The sequence below is a fragment of the Diceros bicornis genome, chromosome 16 (genome assembly GCF_020826845.1).
Source record: "Diceros bicornis minor isolate mBicDic1 chromosome 16, mDicBic1.mat.cur, whole genome shotgun sequence".
NCBI lineage: Eukaryota > Metazoa > Chordata > Mammalia > Perissodactyla > Rhinocerotidae > Diceros > Diceros bicornis.
This window is the reverse complement of record NC_080755.1, coordinates 26,683,916-26,710,618: the sequence shown is the minus strand read 5'-3', so window position 1 is coordinate 26,710,618 and position 26,703 is coordinate 26,683,916. Positions and strand designations below refer to the sequence as shown.

The window sequence follows — 26,703 nt, the reverse complement described above, 5'->3', positions numbered from 1 at the left end:
ATAGAAGAATGAAGTGGTTGTAATATATTTTAGGTGAAATCCATGACAAAGAATCCTTTTTAATTTCATTTGCTGGCCATATCGTTGAGGTAATCTTCAAAATGCCTGCTGCTAAAAGAGGAAAGAACAATTGATGACTTAATTTCTAAATTTAAAAACTGTCATTTAAATGAATCACAATGAAACAGTCTAATTTTTAAATGAATTGCCATCAGCAGTCTCCTGGCATCCCTCCCAGCTGGCAGGCAGCCCCAGCCCCGGTCTCCAGGAAGATGCACTGGCCCATCAGGCGCACGTTATTCAGATACTAAAACATTAGGGTGGGCACACACTGCAGCCTCAGAAAGAAGGTCATTCTGATTTAAAATCTAAACTAGATCTGAAGGTTCTGTTATCAGTGAATTAACTATAGAAACGCCTGGACTAAGGAAAATGTAATTGATTCCTTGCTCTTGGGAATGTGTTTAAAGGATGTAGAGGCAAAACAGTTCTGTTGTAATATTATGGTGGTTGGGTGTGTGTGTGTGTCCACTTAATGGTCCTACTGTGTCCCTGATACTCTGATAGTTCTCCCCTTTATTGACTTAACTTCCTTCTTTCTCTCTCTTCTCTTTGTTTTATCATTGTCATTAATTCCTTCCAATTTTTGCTTGATAAGTCAGCCCTTATGATAGCACTTACATTTTCCAGTTTCCAGAGGAATATCCTGGCAGTCCCATCCACCAGCTAAGGGGTCCTTTCCTCCCTAACCACTCCTCACCTTCCCTACTCCAGCCCCCAAGTGCATCTCTACCAGCCCAGGGGACCACGCCTGCAGGCACAGCTTCCATCAGATTGGCCTACTGAGCCATTGGCTGATCTGTTCCTTTTATTTTGAGACATAAAATAAGCTGGAATACGTTTTTAAAAAAACAACCTGTATACATTTTAAGTGCTTTTCCAATAAGCTTGTGAAGTAATTGATCCATTGCCTTATGAGTAGCTTTAAACATCTTCCTGATGTTGAGGAAATATAAGAATAAAACTGTTTTCTGTCCATTACCATTGTCCATCTTTTGACTAACTTTGCAAATAGATTTAGTGTCTTCATACTACTTAAAAAAATCATACCCTTAAAATATAGTATGTCTTGAATAATCATTTTTCTTAAGAAAATATACTCTTGCTTTAATTAATTGCAGTGTTTTTAGTTTCAGAGATATTCTAATGGATCGCGTTTTTTCTTTAGTTTCACTACTAATATTCAGAGACTCTATTTTGATTGAAATAGACCTGGAAGAAATTTAAAGCTTTGCTTTTAAGTAATGTTCAGATTTTATGACATTTTCTCCGTGCTCTTTTGTGAATGAGAATAAGAATCTGCATGTGGACCTCTGTGCTGTCTACTGTTGGGGATATAGTGGATGCTGGGGCACGCTGCTGAGACCTGCCCTTCAAAATGAAGGCTTTCATGCAGGACATGCTCTCCCTTTGAAGGGCACTTCCTTGCCCAATTTTTCACTCCCTCTGGGTAGGGGGGCAGCCCCAATCCAAGGCTGCTGATCTGGGGAGTACAATGACCTGGCCCCCTTGCTTCAACTCAGGACATGTCTAAGGGGCCATCCCAGCTCCAGAGTTCCCTGTAGGGGGTGCTGAGGCCTCAGTTGCAACTGCCTCGCTGTCCAACCTCACCCTCTGCCCAGTCTCGCATCCCTCACTCCATTGCAGAAGTTCCCAAGAGCACTCCCCAATAAACGTCCTGCATGCAAATATCCATCTCAGAGTCTGCTTCCAAGGGATGATCTGAGACAGGGTAGTTCAAAAGTCTATTGCCATTTTAGAGACTTTCTGAAGCAAGACTTTGAACCCTCTACTTGAAAACCTTGCCTTAGAGTTAGTTACTGCTCATGAAGCCAGAATTAGTTGGAACCTTCTTTAATGGAAAAGCCATAAACATGCCTGCACTCCTTCCTACAAGTCTGAGCTCAACCACCACCAAGAGACCTTTGGAACAAAACAGACAAGTCACCTGTCCCCTTGGCCAGGAAGATTGGCATTTGTAGGCAAAATTAGTTGTGCCTTTCAGGAGCCTCACAGACCCAGGAAAAAATGTACAACCACACACAATTTTAGATACAATTCCAGGGGGATATTAAACTCTCCCCAAAAAGCTTCTGTGGACTCCGATTTAAGCACCATTCACTATAGTAAAGGTAACAGGAACTCATAGTCTCATAGTAGTTGTCCCCAGCATAGAGAATGAAGAGAAGAAGGTAAAAAAAAAGAAAAGAAATTTGTATATAAAAAAATGCGCTAATTCTTCTTCGTATGATTTCATCAATAGGTTTTGAATAGCCAAATATCAGACTCAACTTACATTTTCCAGAGTCATATCTGCTGTATTTGAACTTGTCTTTTTATGGTATCTCTTCCTGGTACAGTAGACACTGATGAGGGTGACTATCAGCATCAGGGCAAACACAGCAACAGTGGAAGAAGTGGCAATGACAATGGTGTCGCGACGGGAGCCTCTCTTCTCACACCTTTCTCCCATGTACCACCAGTCTTCCCCTGATCGACACCTAAAACATTCAGAGCATGACTCAGAGTCATGAGTTGGTATTTAAATCTGAAAATCTTCACCATTAAAGATATGGGTCAACATTTAAGTCATTGACATATGGAACTATTTTGTCCACTCTGGACTAGAAGGGGATGGTTAGGCTAGCACCAGAGGCCAGGCAGGGCCAATGGAAAGGAGAAATGGAAGTACTCCAACTCTGGCACTTCAAACAGCAGCTCCAAGGTGGGAAAGGAAAGTAGCGTAGATAACGGAGAAAACTTAGTTCTCAGTGTGCCACTCCCTCCACCTCCCAGCTAGACACCTTGGTCAAGCTCTTCTCAGAACTTAAGTATCTCTAACTAGAAAATGGGGACAGTCACACTTAACCACACCAGACAGTTGTGAGGACTTAATAAGATATGTAAACTCATAAGGACTTTTTCCGGCAGTTAGAATATAATGTGTTATTTTTTCATAAGTAATTCCATTGTTCTTGTGGCTATCCAAAGTCCCAAATGGACAGCAAAAAATAAATATCCTATGAGTGCTTTTGAGAGAAGAAGAAATTGATTTCATTCATATGAAGTATCAATATTTAATCCTACATTGTGGGAATGGTATAATTTCTAACAGGAAAATAGAGAGATCCCATCTGAGTGACCCCTTACCTGCACTCAGCTTTGCCATCTTGGACAGTGCAGATGCCATCGTTCTCACACTGGAGGTTTACGCAAAGGTCATTGATGCTAGAGGTTGGGTTTGGCTGAGTTTGTGTAGAATTAAGGTGGGATATGTCTAAAGAGGGCAGGGGGAGAGCATGGATGGAAATGAGCTTTGCTTTAACAATCATTTGGTCTTTAAGTTTAAAATAGATGCCTAGGTTTCAGATTTGTGAGGAATTCAGGTAATCTTGAGGCATAGTCCAGTAATACTCATAGGCAGTGAAATAATAAATAGGCAGGTGAAATCTAGTTGTAAAGGGAAGCTGGCTGGTCTATGGGGCTGCAGTTGAACCTCATGCTTGCCTGGGACTGGGCTTGCCTGAGCTTGAAAGAGCCCAAGCCCTTGTTACCAACCCTGAAGGGACAGACAAGGAAACCAAAGCACAGAAATGTAAGACCGCTGAGGGGCTTGCCCAAGGTCACAGGTCTCTCCCTTGGTGGAGCAAGTTAGTGGATATATGGCACAAGACACCAGGTCCCCTGACAACCAGGGTTCTGTTCTTTGCTTCTGGGCCAAAGAGGGTCAAACAGAATTGATGAATATGTGACTTTTTCTCTGCTACGTAAAATGTTTTCTCCCTTGACGAAAGTTATTCCTGAATAATTTTTTCTGAGAAATATCATCTAGATTTACTCTAATTTGCCACTGACATCAAAATTTCATGGGTTTTCATTGTAGTACCTTTCATCACAAATAAGATTCTGATTTACTGAGATGTAAGTGGGTCTTTAATAGTAAATGAGTTAAAAATCCTACCATATAAAACATGGAAACCACCAGTATTTCTGGAAAATGTGTTTATTGGCGCCATGGCTAAGAAATTTTAAAAGACAATAAATTGTTCTTACTGCCAAGATACATATGTGTGTGCCTGTGTATATATGTATGTATGTATACACATTTGAAAGAGACAATAAAGATAGTCCATTTCCAGTTTAATTTCATGTGCTTGCGTGATATTTTTATTTCTGGAATCCTTGAGTATAATCCTAGGGTATAACAGCTATACTTTAACTTATTTCTCAAGAAGTTTTTTGGCGTAAAGTTTTCCACTATTGCTCCATATAGTGGTAATTAAATTCTTTATCCAGGAAACATCACTGTTTCCATTTAAATTATTTTCATATCGTTAATGATTCATATAAAAAAATCCCACTCATGCCCATTTCCTCCCACATTGCTATTTAATATACCTAAAAATGGAACCCAGAAGAGCACAGTAAATAATCACTGGCCACAACAAAAATAATAGCTTATATAAAACTATTTTTATCAACATACCTTCCACTGTCAGTAGGATATAAACATCATTTCCTTTTATAAAATCTCTGCTTTTCAGCCTCTCGTAGGTTATAAAGGCACTGGTTCCATAGCCCCCACCTCTTCTAAATTGAGTTCCATTAGAGAAAAAAGCCACTTCTCCCACTATGGAAGGCCTGTCCCAAAAATAGTTTCCATCATCTGAAAAAGCAATTTATATTAATGGATTGTGTTTAGCATCATCATAGACTTTGGTGGTAGGAAAGAACAGGCAATGTGATACACAATTAGGATGGAGCTCAGAATAATTAAATGATGGTATTGACCTGTGATGCATTCCCTGGCAAGTCACTGGAGCTTGCTCATTTATACAGTCCTAAAAGAAATGAGATTGCCTGGCAGGGAGGACCATATTCTGGAATATGAGCGGAAAAGTTCCAAAAGTTTCCTAGGTGGGGTATCATGCCTATGCTGACTGACCAGTATAGAAACTGCCCTGCCCATTAGAATCATTCCTTAGTTGCCTTCTGAGTTACAGACAGTCCTTTTAATTGAGTAAAATCAATATGTTGCTGACAGAGTTTTTAATACTAGCATAGAACAATTTATTTCATTAACTGAATTATTCACCTAACAAAGTCCTTCAGGAGTAGAAGACAGTGAGAAACACTGCTTCTCGGAAAAGGTGATGACCCACCCAACCCTGAGCCATTTTCAGTGTCATTCAGAGAGAAATGCTTTGAAAAAAAGGGAAGAAATCCTGAACATCTAGTCCTTAGAATCCTCTTTGTGAATATTATTTTTTCCCCTATCAAATTGGGTTTTTTTCCTATGTCTCTCAGGTCCATTCTTTTTATATATAGAATTCAGATTTGGCAATAATATTCACCTTGCCATAATTCCATTTTTCCCTTTATTGGGTTCCCAGAGGGCAAAGGATTCTTAAAATTAGAAATGTGATCATTGCTTTCTGGGTGCTGCTCCTTTTTGAGACTGGAAAGATGGGGAATGATGTCATCATTGGCAAGTCCTCCAGAATTCTTTAATAAGAAGTTATAATCCGTTCTCACACTCTTTCCCAACAGTCCAGAGAACCTGCTCAACATCTTCCTTCTCATCAAAAATCACCCCCCATCAAAAGAGCTGAGATTTTTTTTTTTTTTTTTGACAATCCCAATGGCAAGATCAAGGCAGCATGGTTGGGAGAATTCAACACCTGAGGGTCTCACCATAACAGGCCCTTCTACAAGCTTCCATGCTTGACCTATAGTGATTCTCACAACAAATCTATGGGGTTATTATTACTGCTCCAGTTTTACTGCTGAGGACACTGGGGCTCCAAGAGATTATTTGCTTAACGTCACATAACTAATGAGAAGCAAACCTTGGATTTCAACCCACGCATGTCAGACTCTAAAACCAACATTCTTTGCACAACACTGGGAATTCAGTTATGGTCATCAATTCCCAGGAATACAGTCAATATCTTCTCTATTTGTCGGCATCCCTGCTGACATTCCTGACAGTCTCCTGCCTGAGAGACTCTGTCCACAGCTGCTGAAGCCCTTCCCCTAAATATCTTCTGTTCCTAAGATTTGGGGCCCAAAATTCCCTAGGTACCTGACTGTACAGTCTCTCATTCCCAAATCGTCCATCCCTCCTAGAGCAATGATCACGTATTAGCAATAAAGAAAATGAGTCACAAACCGGTGGTCATAAATGGGTCTGTAGTTATACTCCGCTGGTTGGACATACGCTCTCGAATGTCAGGATTTTGATCCAAGAGTGTCATCGTGGCTTGTTGCCAAGGACACGGCCACTGTAATTGATCATCGTTGGCTCCAGAGATCAAGTGGAAATATATTCCTGCACTAGTTGAATGGTTTAGATTCAAGAAAATCTGAAAGGCATAACCTTTAGAAGAATAAAATGCAGGGCTATATAGAGTTCCATCTGGGCTGCCAATGAACTGTGTGAAATTCCTTATATGCCAGGTATGATGAGGGCATTGTGTTTCTGAAAGATTGATGTCATCAATAGACAGGCCACCCAGTGATGCACCAGTGCCTCTGACTCCTCCAAACACCACTCTAAATTTGTTGGTTGCTGCCAATGTTACATGGTAAAGTTGCCAGCTCCCAATGGGTATATCTGCAAAAGAGATATTATTATTTCAAAGAACACAAAGACTATGAATCATGTGCAAATCAACATTAAAGTTCTAACTTTCCTGGACCAATGATCATCCTAGAGCTACTGATTCCTACAGGTTTGAGGTACGGTTTTCTTACTCCTCCAGCCCAGACTCATTTACTTCAAAATATTTCTGTGGGGTCAGACTGCTCTCTGGAATATTTGGATGTTTATCTCGTTGTTTCTCAGATAAGTCACCCTTTCCCAGAGACAAGTGAGCAAACAACAACATCTAACCCATGAGTGCTTCATGCCCTATTTATGAGTTACCGCCTGTTCTATGTTAGTTAAACAGTCAAGCAAGCCCAATATTCTACCCTCGTTCCCAAGATTCCTGGATACTCAACCTAAGCCTTCAATATATTTCAATATATTTTATAGTTTGATTGGAATACTTCCTTCACATGCAAAATTTTCAATCAACTTTTTGGCAATATTAAACAGGACACTACCAAACCCTAGAAAGGCCATGTCCTACAATTTACTCCTTAGGTCACTTACCAGTGATTCAACGTTATAGGTATTTATCTGATATTTGGTATCACCTCCTTTCTCCCCAACCTGCACTTCTCCATCCAGTATTATCCCCTACCCCTAGCTAGCAGTACGTGGTATGCCATCTTCTCTTATTTTCTTATATCACATACCCAAATAAGAAGTACATTGAAAAAATTTCAGAAGACCCCAGACAGAGAATAGCTGAGGAATTCATATCAACCTAGTAGTTAACACAATGCCTTAAAACTTAAAATATGTTGGCACTTAATATTGAAACACAATTGCTTGAAAATAAGTTAGAGATATCCAAATTACAGGAAATGCTATTGTTCATGAATAGATTCTAGATTGAACAGAAACCTTTCATGAGAGCTTCTACTACGTTATTATCAGTCCTATCAGTTTAAATTCTGGACTCCTAAGCAAGTTTCTTAAGTGCCTTTTGTGCTATTGTCTATCAGTAATAACACTCATAGATTACTAATGGAAAGGAGTATACACACACACACACACACACATATATAAAATGTATATTATATATGTAATTTTATATATTATATTATACATAATTACATATATAATGTATATGTATAGTATGTGGGTGGGAGTGTGGATATGTATATAGCTATATCTCTATATACATAGATATAATGAGATTAAGAACCTCACTGTTTGTAGGTGTTCATGAAGAAAAATACCATCTGTGTTTCAGATTGTTTCTCATTGTTAAACGGGGGGGAAATGGCATGACATATAGCATAATGTAGATCGACTTTATAATAAACTTTACTTAATTCACTCAAACGAAGAGGTCAGTATGTGGAGCAGACAGTACTATATTTGCCAGCCCTCAGCTCCTTCCTTCCTCAGGGACCCTCTTAACCATCTGCTTTAATAGGTGGTCAACATGACCCACCTCTCTGACACATGATTGGAATGAAGAGTGGGTACTCTCTCCACTCAGGAACTGCTCTGGGAAGTTGCATTTAACCCAAATCATAACAATCAGAGTCCTTCATTGGGATTTATTTTCTAAGCCAGAAATGAGAGGAAGGGTCCCTTTTCCAGTCTGATGGCACATCTGGCAAGATGTAAGCTGGGAAGTGCCAAAGCACCAGTTTTATGGACAAAGCCCATCTGAGATAACATGAGACCTCCCCAACCAAGTTCAGGGACAGGTCCAGTCTCGCCTAAAGCTAGTTCCTCCCTCATCCATTCCACGATGTAGTTACATTGAGCCTATAACTCTTCCCATTTTTTCCTAAGCTAGTTTCCATTGTATTTTTATTACTTGCCAAGAACTGACCTCTACAGTGCCAGAGACTGATCTACACTTTCTTAAGTGAGTGTCACAGAATAGAGCACAGAGAGGAGCCTCATTTTTGCTTCCTCACCACGGCATAAAACAAGGAGGATCCAGTTCTACGGTGAAAAGCAATGAGTCCATAGCCCCTGCCTTGTAGTCAATTGTTGCATTAAGAGTTAAGACTGCCTCACTCTGAACCCAAACAATAAGATTGCTGATACTGTACCTTTTATTTCTTCCACAAGGGTTAAATTACCATCCACATCGTCTGCAGAATACTCCCTGATGTAGATGTTCAGTTGGTCATTTTCACTTCCACTGCTATATAAAAAAAATTGCAAGCACTGAAATCCTCTTTTAGGGTAAAATGTTCTACTTTCCAGCACTGCTGTGGCCCCCACATTTACAGAGCTACTGTCGAAATGCATGAAGAAACCAGAACCTGTTAAGAGGACAAAAGCAGAATTGAGAGAAAACTGATATTGGATATAGAAATGTGTGTGTTATGGACACTACAGTTCCACTTAGATCCCACTGTATGCAGGGCACTGTGTTTGGCATTTAAATATGTTTCTAGGAGCAGGCATTTTATGAAAGAGATGACATTAGGCTTCCTCCTTCTTACTGCAAACATTAGTTTTCAAAAACAGAAAAAAGTGTCACCTGACTGGTCTAGTGTATCTCTCTCTCTCTCGTCTCCCTTCCTCCCTCCCTCCCTCCTTCCTTCCTTTCGTCCCTCCCTCCTTCTGGCCTGTGTAGAACCACTACCCACTACACAAATTTGCATTTAAAAAAGAAAAATATTATTCATTGAAATATATTTGACACATATCGTGTAAATTTAAGTTGCACAACATGTTAATTTGATACATTTATACATTGTAATATGATTGCCATTGTAGCAATAGTTAGCACCTCTATCATGTAACATAGTAATTGTTTCTCTTTAGTGGTTGGAATAATTAAGTTCTAGGGTCTTAGCAAGTTTGGTGATTATAATACAATATTGTTGTCTATATTTACTCTGTTGTGCATTAGATCTCTAGGGCTTATTTACTACTCATTGCAAGTTTGTACCCTTGAACAATATCTGTCCTATCCCACCCCCCCACCACCACCAAAAGAAGGAAAAGAAAAGGAAAAGCACTTCTTCACTATTAGAGACCTCAACTCCTGCCCAGACCATCTGAGCTGTCAAGTGTAGGGGAGGAAAAATTTTCCCTTCTTCTCTTCTAGGTTCTTTGGCTGGTCTAATAATTAAATTGATATAAGAGAGATTAACAGGAAAAAAACAAATTTAATTACATACATATGGGAGACTCATAAAGATATGAAGACTCAAAGGGCAGCCAGGTAATTGAGGCTTATATAACATCCTGACCTAAGGAAGGGGATTGGGGTCTGGAGATACAAAGGGGAGGGAAGGCAGTGGAGATGTTTGGGAAACAAAGGTTGCCCTGTTGGACAGATAAGTTTCTTAGGTAAAAAGGTATCTCTGGTAATAGCTCTCTTCTTGGTACAGGCCTCCTTTCCAATGTAAATTTAGGTAGTTAAGGGGGAAGTAAAGAGCTTTCCTGAATCTGCTGGGTTTTGATTGCCTTTAGTTCAAAATAATCCTTATGCCAAAGAGACATATTTTAGAGTGGCAAAACCTACTCCCCTCCACAAGCAATGGCCCTGAGTTCTGAAGTCTAGTTTTACGTATTTGCTGCCAGAAATGAGCAAATAAATAAAAATTTGGTGTTTGTAGCCAAATAAATATCTATTTAATTCAAAACAAAATTACAACGGAAAAGAATACTCATGAGAATAAAATTAAATAAATTGTACTTTCTACCTTCACTTTAAGTATTTTTGTAATAGGAGTATGTAATCACAACCAGCTGAAATTCTGAAACTAATTAATGCACAGCCTAGTGATTTTCACTGGAAAGTCTCATATTCTGCAAGCTTTGAGGAAAAAACCCCACTACCCAGGAGATAAGAGTTCTTCAAGAGGGACAGTTCTCTCTGCTGTGGGCACATACTATGCGTGGAGGCTTCACGGAGCCCAGCTCTGACTTGTAGGAAGAAAAGCAAATTCAGAGAGAAAAAGCAGAGAAATTAACCATGTCCTGATAACACAGAGAACCGAGTCCTTAGTAGGAACCTAATGGGTTATCACTAGTAATTCTTATAGAAATTAGAAATAAAATCCCAGTCTTTTGCAGCAAAGGAAAAGGCTGGAACCACCGAGAGTAAAATCTAGAAATATCTCCCTCCTGTTACCTTGGCACTGGCCCATGTTAGAGTGGTCGTTCTCTGGCCCCACGGGAACCTCTGAAACCCGCTGCCAGTCAGCATTATCACCTGAACTTTGAACCATACCACACACATTTTCCAGTTCAAAATCGCACGAGTCCATAAAGCTCAAGGAGGAGGCTACAAAATAAAAAACAATTATTGACACTCATACAACATGATAATCTAAGTGATAAAAACTGAGCTTATCACAGAAGTACTAGGAATGCCAGGATGGTGTTCAAGGGAACTCCTTGCTGATTCTGGGTGATGGTATCTTGAAGGCCTCTTGACGTCTGCAGAACCGACATCCATCAGCTCCGTAGATCTGAATAAGCTGCTTGCCCCAAGTCTTTTTATTAAATTATCTAATTATAGAAACCTGAGCCTACACCCCTCTATTCAGATTATCAAGCCACAACCCAGATTATTTGATCTCATTTATATTACAACTATACACCTCATTTGGGCTGAAAAGAGTTTTGAATATCAAGTTGGCCCAGATTTGAATTAGTAACAGCTTCGAAAGCCTGTGGGGGGCATGTTCCATACAGGACACATATGTTTTTATATCTGAAAGCCAGAACTTGTGAGAAGGAAAATGCTGCTTCCAAGTTGTAGATTGGGATCTGGATGCTATTCTGCTTTTTTTCTGAATATGAAACTTCAACTACCAAACTATAATTACCAATTATCAAACTATAATTTCAGAAAACCCAGCAATGCTCAGCAAAATGCCACAAAGCATAACTTTTTCCTACATAGCAGAGAGAAACAGAAGTCATTTCAAAGACCCTGTCACATACTGCAGTTATACAGTTGATTCAGCTTTAGGAGATCATAGTCACTGAAATCCATGCGTTGGCCGATCACATCCAGGAAGTCTGAGATTCTTGTTACAATTGTTGGTTCTGTTCCATTTTGGAATGCAGTTTTACTGTAGTGCATTACTGAATTGTAGTCATAGGGAACATTCAGAGAATCTGATACTTCGTCATCATAGATGTTAAAATTGTGCTCTCTGCCTAATAATAAGTAAGAAATCTTTAATTACTTGATGTTCGCAAAATTCAGCTTATCTTACTCCAAATACTGTCAATTTTGAAATGGAGACTGTAATAAACATAGTGCAACCTTTGCTACAACTGATCTATGGTACTGCAAGAGTGTTTCATATAGTCCTATTCTAGACTGAAATATTCAAGCTTAGAATTGTGATACCAGCGGTCATGCCAAACATATCTAAAGTCTCATTACAGCCCCAAATTGGACATTAGCATTCGGCCTAAGGTGCTAAGAACTGTTAATGGAAAGGAGAATTCTAAAAGGCGTTGTTGAAACAGAGTCATTGGCAGGCGATGATGGGAGGGTGGGGGCATCCACAGCAGATGGAGATGAAAGTAAGAGGACTTGGGGAGATGTGGTGGGAGAGGACCTGGGAATGGTAGCATAGAGTCATTAGATAGGATTGACATGGTCAGGGATTTCATGGTTAGTGAGATATGTGTAGAAGTACTTAAAATGAATTCATTTAGAGAAGATGCCTGGCTGCTTAACGCCATACTAATGGACAACTGATTGCAACTTGAAATTGGACAATTTTTTGGTCACGGTGAGGTGGACCTGATCTCCAAAGCGTATAGATGTGTTATCAAATCTAGGCAGAAGTTTCTACCAAAAATAAGACTTTGGGAATCCTAAAGAGTGTGGCCATGGATTAAAACTAAACACTTCTGGGGGCCGGCCCAGCAGCAGAGTGGTTAAGTGTGTGCTGCACTGCTGGCAGCCCGGGTTCGGATCCCGGGCGAGAACCAACGCACCGCTTGTCAAGCCATGCTGTGGCGGCGTCCCATATAAAGTAGAGGAAGATGGGCACAGATGTTAGCCCAGGGCCAGTCTTCCTCAGCAAAAAGAGGAGGATTGGCATGGATGTTAGCTCAGGGCTAATCATCCTCACACACACACAAAAAAAAACTAAACACTTCTCTTGCTCTTTCAGTCTGCTGTATGGCCTACCCCAGCTAAGATCACCAGATGGGGGCGTGGAAAGGAGCAAGAGCTGTGATGTTAAGATTGTGATGTCAGGGCCCTCAGCACAGGGCAGTCCTCACAGAGCCTCACACGATGGCAATGCTATTTCATCGGCCATACCCTACAGAGGCGGGACAGACAGGGAAACTGTCACTGTGAAAAACATGAGTTCTAGTTGGACATGGTTATTAAAACCTTTCTGACTTTGAGCACAAAGTCACAAAAAGTTTGAGCTGTTCAATTACCGCGGTGTTTCTCAGTATGGGCTCCATGGAACAATAAACCCAAATACTCCACAAAAAGAAAAAAAAAGACCAGATCAAGTCACTTTGGGAAATGCTCCTCTTCTTGGAGATTTAACATTCATGTTAGTCTAACCAAAACTCTGAACAGTAAGCAGTGTAAAAAACTGTAAGTTTAATTTCTTTTAACCTAGGATTTCCCAAACTAATTTGACCACAGATCCCTTTCCACACAACAGCTGTGAACAAATTGTGGGACAGCGCTCCATAAAACGTGCTTTGGGAAACACTAGTTTCTAAGATCATACCCAGTTCAAACTAGGGTTCTGGGATACTGTGCCCCAACAACTTTCAGGCACTTCAACTCATGTTGAGTTAGAGCTAAAGGAAGTAAGACATCAAAACATCAGAGTTTTTCCATTATTAACAGTTGGCACAGATGGCAGGAGAGGGCATATGCTTAGAAATTCAGTCTTTAACTAGGAAATATAAGAAAACAAGAGAAATGTACCTGACAGAATTCTGTCCCACATTATCGTGACATAGTCATCCCGATCAGAACGTGACTGCTCATGCCAGAAGCCCAGCGCATGGAGGAACTCGTGTTGAACAGTTGCTATTCTGTCACAGTTTTCCCCGATGGAGAGCTCTTGCCTCCCAACATTCCTATTTCCCACGTAAGACCAGCAGCTTACAGGAGAGTCACAGGAGAAAGGGTTGAGGTCTCAGTGCAAAATCTCCAATGGCTAGTCCACTCAGTCACCCTCCCAGATCTGTCCTCTTGTATCTGTACACTATACATTTCTCTTGTAACTCTGGTGAGGGATGAAAAACCTTACAGACCAGAGGATCCCTGGAAAACTTGCCCTGGCACCAAACATTACAAAGAAGTCAGCCTAGTCCTGATTTTTCCTCGAAATTTCAGTCTTTCAGATCGTCCTTGGTGTGTCCATGACACTAATAAAGGTTTCATAGGGACAGTAACCATTCGGAATTGCTGAGCTCCATGCAGATAACACTGTCACCTTCTTAACTCAAGTAGTAAGTGTCGTTATGTTAAAATACATTTAAGTACACACGCATGCACACATACACACGTGTTTTACTTAAAGGGGGAAATAAGGAGTAGGTTAACAACAAACAGCTGAAGTTCCCAAATTTGCGGGGTGGATGTCATGCAATCCATCCTCCTTGTCTTAGCATTGGTAGTCTCGTTGCATGTATGAAAATATCATTTTTATGGCTAGAGAAACTAGATACAGTTTGTCTTATACTCTCCAGCAAACAGCAAAGGAAGCCCCCCACCCACCCCGAAGGTCAGGGCCTAGGGCAATTGCCGTGATACGCCACAGCTGCAACGTTCCTCACCCCAGCCCTTAGAAGACGAGCTCCTCAACCCACCCGCTATCCTTGATCACCGAGATATAGTTAGCTTCTCCGGTCCAAGGCTTGAAGTCAATGCATGTTTTTAGGCGATAGCGTTCAAATGCGTTGAGGATGACTCCCTTAGCATTTATTTCTGAAGGAAGAAAACAAGCAAAAATACACTTATTAAAATCATCACCATTGAAAAATTCACCATAGAAACAGGTCATGCAGTATATTGTTTATTGTGAGTTAGTTCCTCTATGAATATTTAGTGTTTTATTTTTACCAAGCTTAGTATTCGGTACCAATGAAGGAAGTCTCCTATGCAAGTATTTGATTGTTCTTCAGATCCTTTATTTCACCCCGTATTTACTTCTCTGGAGCCATTGGAGGTGCATTACTGAACAGCAAAAGGGGCATTTGCTTCCTCAGAGGACATATACATTGGATCACAGGCAACCAAAATGAACAATCACTGCCACATGCTTCATCCGAGAAGCTGAAATATGTATTTACAGCCTCACAGTAGAGCTTTTAATCGGAGGACCTTGAGATGTGAGGGTCCTTGAATATTCTGAAATAGTATGTAAAGTATCTATGTCTATATCTACATCTATGTCTATCTACATTTATCTCTCTGCAAAGTGCATTTTCTGGGGAGAGCTTTCATAAGATACGCAAGTGAGTTCAGGGCCCAAAATACGGTTAAGAACCATTGCTTTGAAGTTGAGTGATGCTAACAGGTTGGATACACGTGGAGCTCAAAGGAAGTAGAGGTGTGAAAGTAACCAAGACATACAGGAAAACAAACAGACGGCAACCTGGAAGAAAGGGCTATATCAGATGCACAGGGAGAGATCATCACAAATGGGGTCGGGTACTGGTGAAGAGAAGGAGGTGGGAGATAGTATGGCAGAGTGGAAAGTGCTTTGACTCTGGAACCAGACACACCTAAGTTCTCCCTTAATCTCACCACTTACCTTTGATGTGTAAGCTTTGCTAATTGAATTCCCTTTGGAGCTTTGGTATCGTCACTTAAGTGGGGACATAAAGTCAACTTTGCAGGAAGATTGTGAGGATAAAGAGAGAAAGTAGAGGTGAAGTTCTAAGTGAAAGGAGCGTTTATCAAATATTCATTTCCTCCCTCTCTTCTTATGTGACCATTGCACAGACATTTAAAGACGATTACTTGGGGGGCAGGGCCGGCCGTGGCTTAGCGGTTAAGTGCGCGCGCTCCGCTGCTGGCGGCCCGGGTTCGGATCCTGGGCGCGCACCGACGCACTGCTTCTCCGGCCATGATGAGGCCACGTCCCACATACAGCAACTAGAAGGCTGTGCAACTATGACATACAACTATCTACTGGGGCTTTGGGGGAAAAAAATAAATAAATAAAAATTTAAAGATGATTACTTGGAACGCCTCTGTCCAGGTAGGAGAAGGTCAAGAACAGGATTCACAGAAGTAAGGCCCTAAAATCCATGAATCTGTAAGACACCCTCAGAATTCAGCCTTTTACGATACCACACAAATAATACACTTGGTTATAAATAAGTTAGAAAATGCACATGAACAAAAAAGGCAATTTAAAATCCTATCCCCCAGGAATAAACAATCACCTTTATCATGCTTTTTGCTTATGAATACATACATACATAATATACATATATTTTTATAAAAAATAAAGTCACAGTCTAAATAATATTCTATAAACTTTTTCTCACTAAATAATATATCATTAAAATCTTCATCAAGTATTGTTTTTATTATCTTAATGGCTACATTATACGGCTGTAACATACATAAGTAATTTCCTGTTGTCAAATATTTAAGTTGTTTCCAAATTTTCTGTACTATATTTATCACATTTGGATCACTATTTCAAATCTAATACTTCCTTTTTTGTACTGGATGTAAAAGGAGGAGTATGCTGGTCCCGGCCTTCTATCAAAGCTTTCTTAGTATAGTTTCTACCCTGCACTGAATTGTTTTGAAACTCAAATAAGGGAACAAATGTAAAAGTTTTGTCAAAAGTATGGCCCTCTCCCAAGATAAGATCTTCACGTACCATGTGCCTCTATTTACCAAGGGCCTTAATCCACTTGGTTTCATAGACGCAGAAGCGCTGCACCTGGGATCCTGTTATCTAAATCCCCAGGCTCTGAAGGATAAGGCAGGTCCTAGACAAGCTTAGGAGTTAAGCAAGCAGCTGTTCAGGATTATTTTCCCCTTGTTAGCCTCTGCAGATGCCTAGCACCTTGACCTTCATTTCCATCCCCATGTCTTTTACCGCCATCCTCCACTCCCTACCCACCCCCAAACCTCCACCTCAAATCTGGCACTCAGGCAAGGCATTATAATTTATTCAGTGGAAGCTAGACATGGCTGCTTCAAGTGTTACCCCTTTCAGGGGAGTTGCATCTAACAGCCAGATCGTACCTGAAGTTTAAGCTAAAAGACTTAAGCCCTACTGGCAGAATTTCATACGTTGGTCCACCAGAATTTGAGTAATAATGATTTCTGGCTCTCCAGAAATCACCTCCAGAAAACCCTTCATAGGTATTTACTTTTTGCTAAGTGTAAGAGTGGCCTTGCTTAGTGATTTTCTTAGTTGGAGTCATTTGAAGATGGCATAAATTTCTGAAACATGAGGCAATACTCTTCTCGCTTTATTTTTTTTTTAATGAAAGAGTGCTTTATTTTTAAATTTTTTAAAAATTTTTATTTAAAAAAAATTTATGTCAGCCCTGAGCTGACATCCATGCCAATCCTCCTCTTTTTGCTGAGGAAGACCGGCCCCGAGCTAACATCTATTGCCAATCCTCCTCCTCTTTTTTTCCCTTTTTCTCCCCAAAGCCCCAGTAGATAGTTGTATGTCATAGTTGCACATCCTTCTAGTTGCTGTATGTGGGAGGCCGCCTCAGCATGGCCGGACAAGTGGTGCGTCAGTGCATGCCCAGGATCCAAACCGGGGCCACCAGTAGTGGAGCGCGTGAACTTAACCACTAAGCCACGGGGCCGCCCCTATTCTCCCTTTAAACATAGAGAATAAGTTCAATGCTACGATATTGAACAGAGGTAAAGAATTTTCTAAATAAGGAGGAATCAAAATCATAGAATTGAAAAAAATGGCCTATAAAAATTTGAAGTTTAATTATATTATAAAAACTATATAACATGAAACAATGCAATAATAGCAAGTAAAAAAACACAGAACAAAAAATTTAAAACACTATGGTTATAACTATGTAAAACTGTGCACAGTTTGGATGGTAGGATCTGGGCTGAATTTTTTGCCTAACATGTTTCATTCATATATGTTTATCAATTTATTTTTAAAAATATTTATTAACTGCCTATAATATGCCAGAGACTATGCTAAGTCTCAGATTTGCAAGATGAAAAATAGCTCCTGTCCTCAGGGCATTCGCTGTGTTGTTTTATAATGTTATTTAAAAACAGGTACATAAAGCTCATAAGGTTACAATAACTTTAATTAAAATACATGGCAAAAATAGCCTAAGAGATATAGTCACATTAAAGCTTACATGGAACACACTTAGGAGAATAAATTTTTTTAAATTTTATATATATATATATAGTTTAAAAACAAAAGTATTTTTTAGGGGCCGGCCTGATGGTGAAACAGTTAGGTTCACAGGTTCTGCTTTGGTGGCCTGGGGTTCGCCAGTTCAGATGCTGGGTGCAGACATACTCACTGCTCATCAAGCCACGCTGAGGCGGAGTCCCACATAGAAGAGCTATAACTCTACAACTACGATACACAACTATGTACTGGGGCTTTGGGGGAAAAAAAGAAAAAGAGAAAGATTGGCAACAGTTGTTAGCGCAGGGCCAATCTTCCTCAAAAAAAAAGTATTTTTAAATTTTTTAATCAAAAGATTAAAACAAAAAAGTATTTAAAATCTTTCAGATTCCCCTTGATTCCAAAAGTCTTTCTCTCTTCATATTATAGTTTCTAATTTCTTGCCTTGGCATTTTCTACCTCCTCTTGGTCTTTCATCTATGTTTCTGGCCAATCCTCCCTTCTCAATAACTTGTATAAGATCCTCCATCGATACCAATTCCAAAAAGTAGTTCCCCCAGGCTGAAATCCATTCTTGGCCATCTTCTCACTCAATACAATCTCCTTGGGTCATTCAATAAGATCCAATTATCTAAAGAGTACTTGTGCAAGATGCTCATTCCTACCCATGGCTTCAACCATCTCCTACACCCTAACGACTCCCAAATATTTCTTTATCTTGAATGCCAGGTCATACACCAACACTTTATATGAATCTCCACCTCAGCGAGCCTGATGCATTTCAAATTCTGCATGCCAAAAACTAATTTCCACCACACTTCTCTATCCCACCCTCTTCAAGACATATTCTCTATTCTTGTTAAAGGCACTACCATCCACCCAGTTGCCTTTGTTTAAAAACAGGTACATAAAGACTGAATCCTGGGCACTGGCATCTCTTTACCTAGATGCATCTTATTCTTGAACACTTGCAGTCAATCACCAAATCGAACAATTGCCTCCTAAGTCTCTCAGCATTATCCATTCTTGTCTATCCTCAGTGAAAGAGTCTCGGTTCAGAAACTCTTCAGTTCTTCCCTGAATTTCTTCAATAGTCTCCTAATTGATCTTACTTTCTTTTTGCCCCTTCATTAGTACATCTTCTATACTGCAACCAGTATGATAACAATCTCACTTCCACATTAAAACTTTTGGAGTCTCCACATTATCGTCAGTATACACACCAAGTTCTTTAACGTGGGAAAGACTTCTTCCCAATCGAGATTCTGCCTACATGTTCAACCTCATTGTCTCCCCACTTCCAATCCAAATTCCAGCTAAGGGTTTTTTCCCTTCTGCATGCCTTTGCACATAGTGATCCATCTGCCCAGAGAGCCCTTCTCTTGCTATCGGAGGCTGCACCAGCGCACATGCTGCCTTTCTGGGAATTAGAAAGAAGCACCTCATCTGGGCACACACTGCAAGTGGTGGCTTGGCCAGTGGATGGATAGCACTTCATGCAAAGAAACAAATGCCTCCTGATGAACAAAATGTAAACTTGATTTCAGTCCCTTTATTCCCCCCTCCCAGGCACCTATATATGGTGTACAACTTACACAACTGTTGTGACAGCCCTGCTGCATAGTGTCACCTGCTCCCTAATGCATATGCCTTTATATCTAGGTTGAGTTAAATGCCCCTCCAATGTGCTCCCATAACTCTTTGAACATACTACTAATCATAATGTTTATTCCATTCTATTATAATTAGCTTTTTGATTTATCTGAATCTCCACTGAAATGTATGATCTTTAAGAAAAAGTTTCCCAAATAGCAGTTCTTAAACTGGTGCTGGTAACTGATGTCATTTTCATTAGTCCATAAATAAAATGAGATCCATGTTTAGAGTTTTCCATTACAATTAAATTTCTTCTATAGAAAAATTGTTCTTAGTTTTGGATTAGCTTCTCCTAACTTTCTAGTATTAAAATATCTATTTCATGAAAAGATGATGACAAAAGATAGTGGATTCTTGTTGTTGTTTAAGTTCCTGATTTGGCAAAATAAAATGTTGGCAAAACCATGCCAGTCTCTGAAGTTCTGTTTGGTTGGTTGGTTTATGTTTTTTACTCACATGTAAAATCTGAACACGTGGGAAACCACAGCTGTAAAAATAAAGACCAGCTCCCTAATCTTTATGTCCCAAGCATCCAATACAGAGTAGGCTTTCCATAAATGTTGGTTGAATTAATCTCTTTATTGGTCCAAACTCAGCAAATACTTCAGACAAAATCATTTAGGTTCTTTTCATTGTTCATTTTGCATATTTCTTTAAGTAAATGCACATAGCGACACAAAGCAACAAACAAACAAACCCTTCAAGACCATGCAAGCCTAACCTTGGAAATACTATAATCATATTCTGTCAGGAACATACATTTGTTATGGACACTCCAAGGTGTATACTAACCCAAGCTATCTTCTAGAACATATGGAATGGTATGAGGCCATCTATATATTTCTCCAATGATGGAATTTCTTTCTTGTGCCTGTCAAAAATAAACATGAAAGAGTTTACTAAATGAATCAGGCAAAAACTTATGAAATAATCAATAGTTAATCTAGAAATAAATGAAGTTTAAAGCCCTCTCAGCCAGCCTAAACAAATTACAGGTGTGTGTGTGCACGTGTGTATGTGTACCCCTACTTTTATCATATATCATATTTTCTAGGAGGAAATTGCTAATTTCTATCATTAATTTTGTTGATAAAGTTAAAGAAGGAATCATGCAAAATCATGTAAAGAATAATTGTTGGAAAACTGAACTATAAACATTGGTAGATTTATAGACTACTTTCCCATACTAGAGATTAAAAGTTTACAAGAAGGAAGTGATAGCAATACTTTAATAATCTTGATCTCACAATATCAGGAAAAGTCACACATGAGCTAGGCCAAAGTTTTCAAAAATTTTTAAGGGATTTGAATTTTTTTTTTTTTTTGTGAGGAAGATCAGCCCTGAGCTAACATCCAATGCCAATCCTCCTCTTTTTGCTGAGGAAGATTGGCCCTGGGCTAACATCTGTGCCCATCTTCCTCTACTTTATATGGGACACCGCCACAGCATGGCTTGACAAGTGGTGCGTTGGTGCGCACCCGGGATCCGAACGTGCAAATCACGGGCCAGCAGCAGAACATGCACACTTAACCGTGACACCGGGCTAGCCCCTGAAATTTTTATAATAGAAAACTAAAGATATTTCATTGATGTATTTGTCCAGTCAACAAAATGAACACTGCTCAAGAGAATAGAGATCCATTGGTAATAAAACTACGAAAATCTCTACCTTCATGGAGCTAATATCTAGTGGAGGAGACAAACAGTATCTAAGAAAACAAATAAATTTAAAAAGGATAAATTTAATAGTAATAGAGGAAATAAAAAAGGAAGATGTGGACAAGAGTAAAAGGATGGGGGAGTACATTAGATGAAGTGGCCAGGACAGGATTCCTTGAAAGGGTGACATTTAAGGTGAAATGGAAATAAGAAAGAACTGGGATTGAAAGCGACCCTGGGAAGATCATTTCAGACAGAGGAAACAATACTAGTCGCTCTAGTTCTGAGGTGGGAATATGCTTGATATGTTCTGAGTCTTGGTATGTTTTGAAGTCAGTAGCCTAATGAGTTAGGAGAGAAAAGCGATGAGATAAGAGAAGAGGAGAGGAAAGGAGACAGGAGGAGAGATAGGCAGGAGTTGAATTATGCAAGGTCTTGCAGGCTGTGGGTAAATTTGGATATGATTACAATGCAATAGGGAGCTGTTGGAGAGTTTTAAGCCAGGAAGTGAAATGGTGTCATTGCCTATTTAAAAGACCACTTCGCTGTGGGGGATGGAGACTAGGGCAGGTGGAAAAGATTATAGGAGAGCAATATTTGAAATAGACAAATTAGGAGAAAAGTGGATTATTTGAGGTATATGTTTGAGATAGAAATGACAAAACTTGCTGATGTATTGGATGGTGGGGTGAGAAAAAGGGAAGAAGCAAAGGTGACTTCTGGATTTTTTCTTATTCAACGGAGTGGGGTGAGGGAGTGGTGATGATTTTACTAAGAGGGAAGACTGGGCAGGAACAGTTTGTATCAGAGTTCAGTTTAGGACACCTTATGTTTGAGGTATCTCACAGACATTCAAATGGAACTGACAAATTGACACCTGGATAGACCAGTCTGGAGCTCAGGGGAAGGAATGGACTAGAGTTATACATTTGGAGTCATCAGGATAGAGATGGCATTTAAACCCCTGACACAAGGTGAGACCAAGAAGGAGAGAATACAGATAGAAGAGCAGGCCAGGACTATGCCTTGGACACCGCAGCTCTGTTTCTTGAGTTAAAGTTCACAGTGAGGGTTTGAGGGGTGTCCACAGTGCTTACGATAGTAAACGTTTAAGCTCCCTAAAACTACACGTAAGGTGCCTATGTTTATCTGTGTGCCATGATGGCTAGATCAGAATCAATGCTCTTTATGAATAGGTTTGGGAGGATCTTTACTTGGCAACACTATGACCAGCTGTCAGGGTAGAAGTCACAAAATCTCTCTCTTACGGTAAAAAGTCTGATTCATTGAAGATGTTTGCAAATTCAGTTTAATTTTGCTTCAACTAGATTGAATCAATGAGGTTCTATTTAAAAATGAAAACGTCACATTGTTCCAATAATGAAAGTCAATCAGATCAATAAGACCAAGGCATACACAGTGACGCCTTAGAGTATTATGTATTCATTGAATAAATGTGTCACCACGTTTCTGTGCCCTTAGAGATAGTTGGGCTTAGCAAAGCCCACGCTGTCCAATCCTTCTCAGATACTCTGTATTTTAGCTTGCGGTGATTAATAGAAGATTCTTCCTTGCGTTATTTCAACTCACCCCAGTATGTCTGATGTCTCCTTGAAAAAGATCCAGTCCCAAACCTAGGAGGAAGATAAAAACTCATGTTAGCAATTGAATTCAAACTTACATAAAGAATGTAAAAAAAAAAAATCCACAAACCTTCATTGATATCAAATATATCCTGGTCAATTCCACCATCTACATCTTTAACTAAAATAGCAAAGAAAAACGTATTGAACATTATGTTTACGAAAGAAGAAAATCTTTATCAGTTACCAAATTAAAAGTAAGCTAGGTTCTTTTGCCTCAGATAAGTGACTGCTATGTTCTGATTCAATGCACATTGATTGATTGTTTGAGAACCTCTCATGAGCCAGGCATGGGGCTATGGGGCTTTTGCATATATACTCTTGTCCTATCCATGTCCCTTGAATGACAAATGACTTCAGGAATAAGAAATTGGCCACTTCGTATACTTTTAAGCTTAATTTGGAAGACTAGATTAGATGACTAGAATAAATCAGAAGCAAATGTTTAAATGTGGTCAAACCAGCCCAATCTACCCATACATGTATATCCCTTACTGGTAGCATACCTTGGAACTCTCAAGCAAAATTCGTAATTTAAATTTGAATTACTCTTTTAAGTTGCAAAGAGATGGATAATATGGCCAAATCTCTAAGTGTACAACTGAATAGAATGGACATCAGGTCCATCTGATTTGACACCAAATAGCAAAAATAATAATAGCAAGCATTTATGGGATGTCTATGTGTCAGTCGCTGTGTTTGGACTTATGTGTCAGTCACTGTGTTTGGACTTTCCTATATCACCATCTATTTTTCTGCTGAGTATGTGGAACCTTGAAACAGGAACAATAAAATGTTCCTCAATAAATCAAAAGAAGCCACTGTTTGATCAAAGTTCAGTACAATTATGCAATTACAAGTATGCAACTACACGTTGTGCTTAGCATTAAATGTGTCCTAAGTTCTTCTGTTCTATTGTTCTATTATCCACATAACTTTCTTTTACTATAACTTAGAGCAAAACTCAAAACAGACTCACCAAAGTTTTCTGGAGTTGGCTGGGAAACAAACACATAAAAAAAGATATTATTACTATGCCCATGACATAAATGTTCTTCTTGGTTCCAATTTGTATCTAGCCATTTGGGTGTTTTTTTCTTTTCATTAATATTATGGATTATTTTCTGGCATATATCCGAGACAGCTAAATTGGAATCTAAGATAACTTTTTGACCAAAGGATCTTCTCATTTCATATAAAAAAATGAAACCGCCTGTTACATGAATTTGAAGGTGAGAGAAACAAGAAATCAACTTTACAGATAGAAAAGAAGGCAGAACATAAGACACCAGTCCTCAAATAAGTGTTTACTTTAAACATGATTTTCTAAAGGATTCATGGAGCAATATTTGAAAAACCTAATAATTTATTCCCAATGTTGAAATATTACTATAATTTATAATCATCCTTTAAAAAGAAATTTTATTGCAGACCTCATTAATCATAGTTTACATTTATATTTCTCTCAAAACTTTGCCTTCAAAGACAATACCAAATGCTTAAGAAAAAAATCAATGGGTGTACTTTGCAATTAAAAAAAAACTTTAAAAAAAGTCTAAAAATAGATTCTCTACAAGTGACCGAATGAAACCCAGACTATATGCCTGATGGAAAAAATTAAGTAAATCTGAGAAATTTCTTACGTAAGTCTAGTAAAAAAGCTCATGGGACTGGTAGACAATAGATCTTGGTTATATTCCTGGTTCCACCAAATAACAGCAAGTCAGTTCACCTTCCTGATACTCAGACTATAAAATATGGTCAGTGCCTGCTTTGCGTGGCTATTGTAAGAGTTATATGATACAATGTGAAAGCACATTGTAAGCTATAATAAAAGTGTCACACAGATGTAAGGTACAATTTTATTTAAGTATGGCTAACATATCTAAATACTAGAGTTGTTTGGAGTATTTGCAAGCAGTGGGAATGAACTGGTTGGATGGTTACCATCCTTTTTGATATGAATAAATGCTCTGGTTATCTCACACTTTACACACACATAGGCACACACTCATAAAGGAATGCCAATGCACCTATTGAAAAAAGTTATCAAGTATTTGTTCAAAATTACAGTTTGAATGTATTTTAAATGGTATCTCTTGTTCTCAATACCACAGTTCTTGTTCATAGACTATCAGCTTAATATAATAACTGTTATTTTCAAATCACAACTAAAGGTTTTCCCCCAGGGATTTGAAACTTCATTTAAAATCTTGGGGTGGTTTGTGGCACAGACTGTCTTTCCCTGTGGGAAGATGATGAAGGAACAGAAGAGAAATCTCATGCTACAAAACTTGGTAAGTATTTGCTGTACCTGTGACATTCATCCCTCACTCCATTCATGTCTCATGTCGCTATGACAGCAACATGCATTTCATTCAGCAGGAAAAATGGAATGATTTTCAAATTTCACATTTTCCATCTTATCAAAAGAAAACATTACACAACAACAAAACTGAAAGAAAAATGTAACTTTATGTCAATATCCCTGACTCTTTCTCTGGCAAGGCTTCTTCTCACTCTCTATACCCTCCCTGCCCCTGCTCACCAAAAAGAAATGACCATTTCACTAACACTTTGAAATTTCTAAAAACAAAAAATGAACAAACAGGTTGTTTTTTAACAATTGGTATCAACTGCCCCCCATTTTTCTAATTGTTTCCCATACATTGTTTCCTTACCAAGCCAGAAACCACAAGGAGAGCAGGAAAGAACAGAAACCAAGGCAGATACCGTGAATCCATGCTGTCACTTCCAGTTGCAAGTTGCAAACTATGAAATTCAGAGTAGCATTTACTTTTTAAAAGGCAAACATCATAACTTATAGCCTTTGATCTCAATGATCCATCTTGCAGGTCAGCTCACTGTGGTAGCAATACCTCCAATCAAAGAGTTAAAGTCCAGTGTCCTTAACACAGCTCTGCGGAATTGTTGGTTGGTTGTTGGTTTTTTTTTCCCTGTGTCAACATTAAATAGCCAAATCCCTGCTGAGACTTGTTAATAAAATAATTTCTCTAATGTATACGTACTGGTCCCTAAGATTATTAAATGCCACTAGAGCAAAGGAAAATATCAAATTAATTTTTAATCTCAATCTTCCAAATAGTAAACATTTATGAAGCTCCTCCTGCTCATCTAGCCCTCTGCTGCTTTAATATATCCAGTTATATCCACAGCTTTTTATCTTTCATTCATTTAATAAAAATTTATTGAGTTACAAAGTTCCTTGATGTGCTAGAAATCTGGCATATTTGATATTCAGATACAAAGTAACAAAATGGTAACATATCTCACTCCTGAAAATTCCCATCAAGCAAACTCAAGGGGAGTTAGAGTCAAAAGTCAAGGAATGGTCACTGGTTTTCTAATAAGCTAATGTTCCCAATCAATCTCTCAATTCTGTCTCACTTTTTCCTTCTTTTCTTGGGGTAACTTCTCTTTACAGACAACCTACTATGTAACTAAGTTGCCACAGTTTTGCTCTCAAATGAAGTGTGACGCAGAATAATATTTTTGAAATACTATTTTTTTTCCCACAGTATTTCCTTCCCTACTCAATATTGGTCTTTGCCCCCATTCCATGCTAATAGAGAGGATATGAAAAGATGTGTAGCATAGACAATGACTCAGAAGGATGCTTTGTGAATACAAGCAAGTCATTCTCACCTTCTGAGGATAGAATGAGTTAAAAGGGAAAGTTAAAAACAGTAGGTATGATGATGCAGCCTCTATGGAAAACAGTATGGAGATTCCTCA

General features: G+C 39.0%; 1 protein-coding gene across 1 annotated transcript; it reads right to left on the bottom strand.

Moving 5' to 3' along the window:
• Positions 1-2,347: 2,347 nt before the first annotated feature.
• Positions 2,348-25,691, bottom strand: MEP1B (meprin A subunit beta). Its single transcript, XM_058556548.1, has 14 exons — positions 25,629-25,691; positions 23,927-23,945; positions 23,018-23,062; positions 22,895-22,938; positions 20,437-20,515; positions 14,477-14,594; positions 13,587-13,765; positions 11,609-11,827; positions 10,791-10,943; positions 8,749-8,964; positions 6,233-6,676; positions 4,547-4,726; positions 3,211-3,337; positions 2,348-2,561 (listed from the first exon to the last, which is right to left on the bottom strand). The coding sequence occupies exons 1-14, from the start codon at positions 25,689-25,691 to the stop codon at positions 2,348-2,350; spliced, it is 2,100 nt and encodes a 699-aa protein (XP_058412531.1).
• Positions 25,692-26,703: the final 1,012 nt, after the last annotated feature.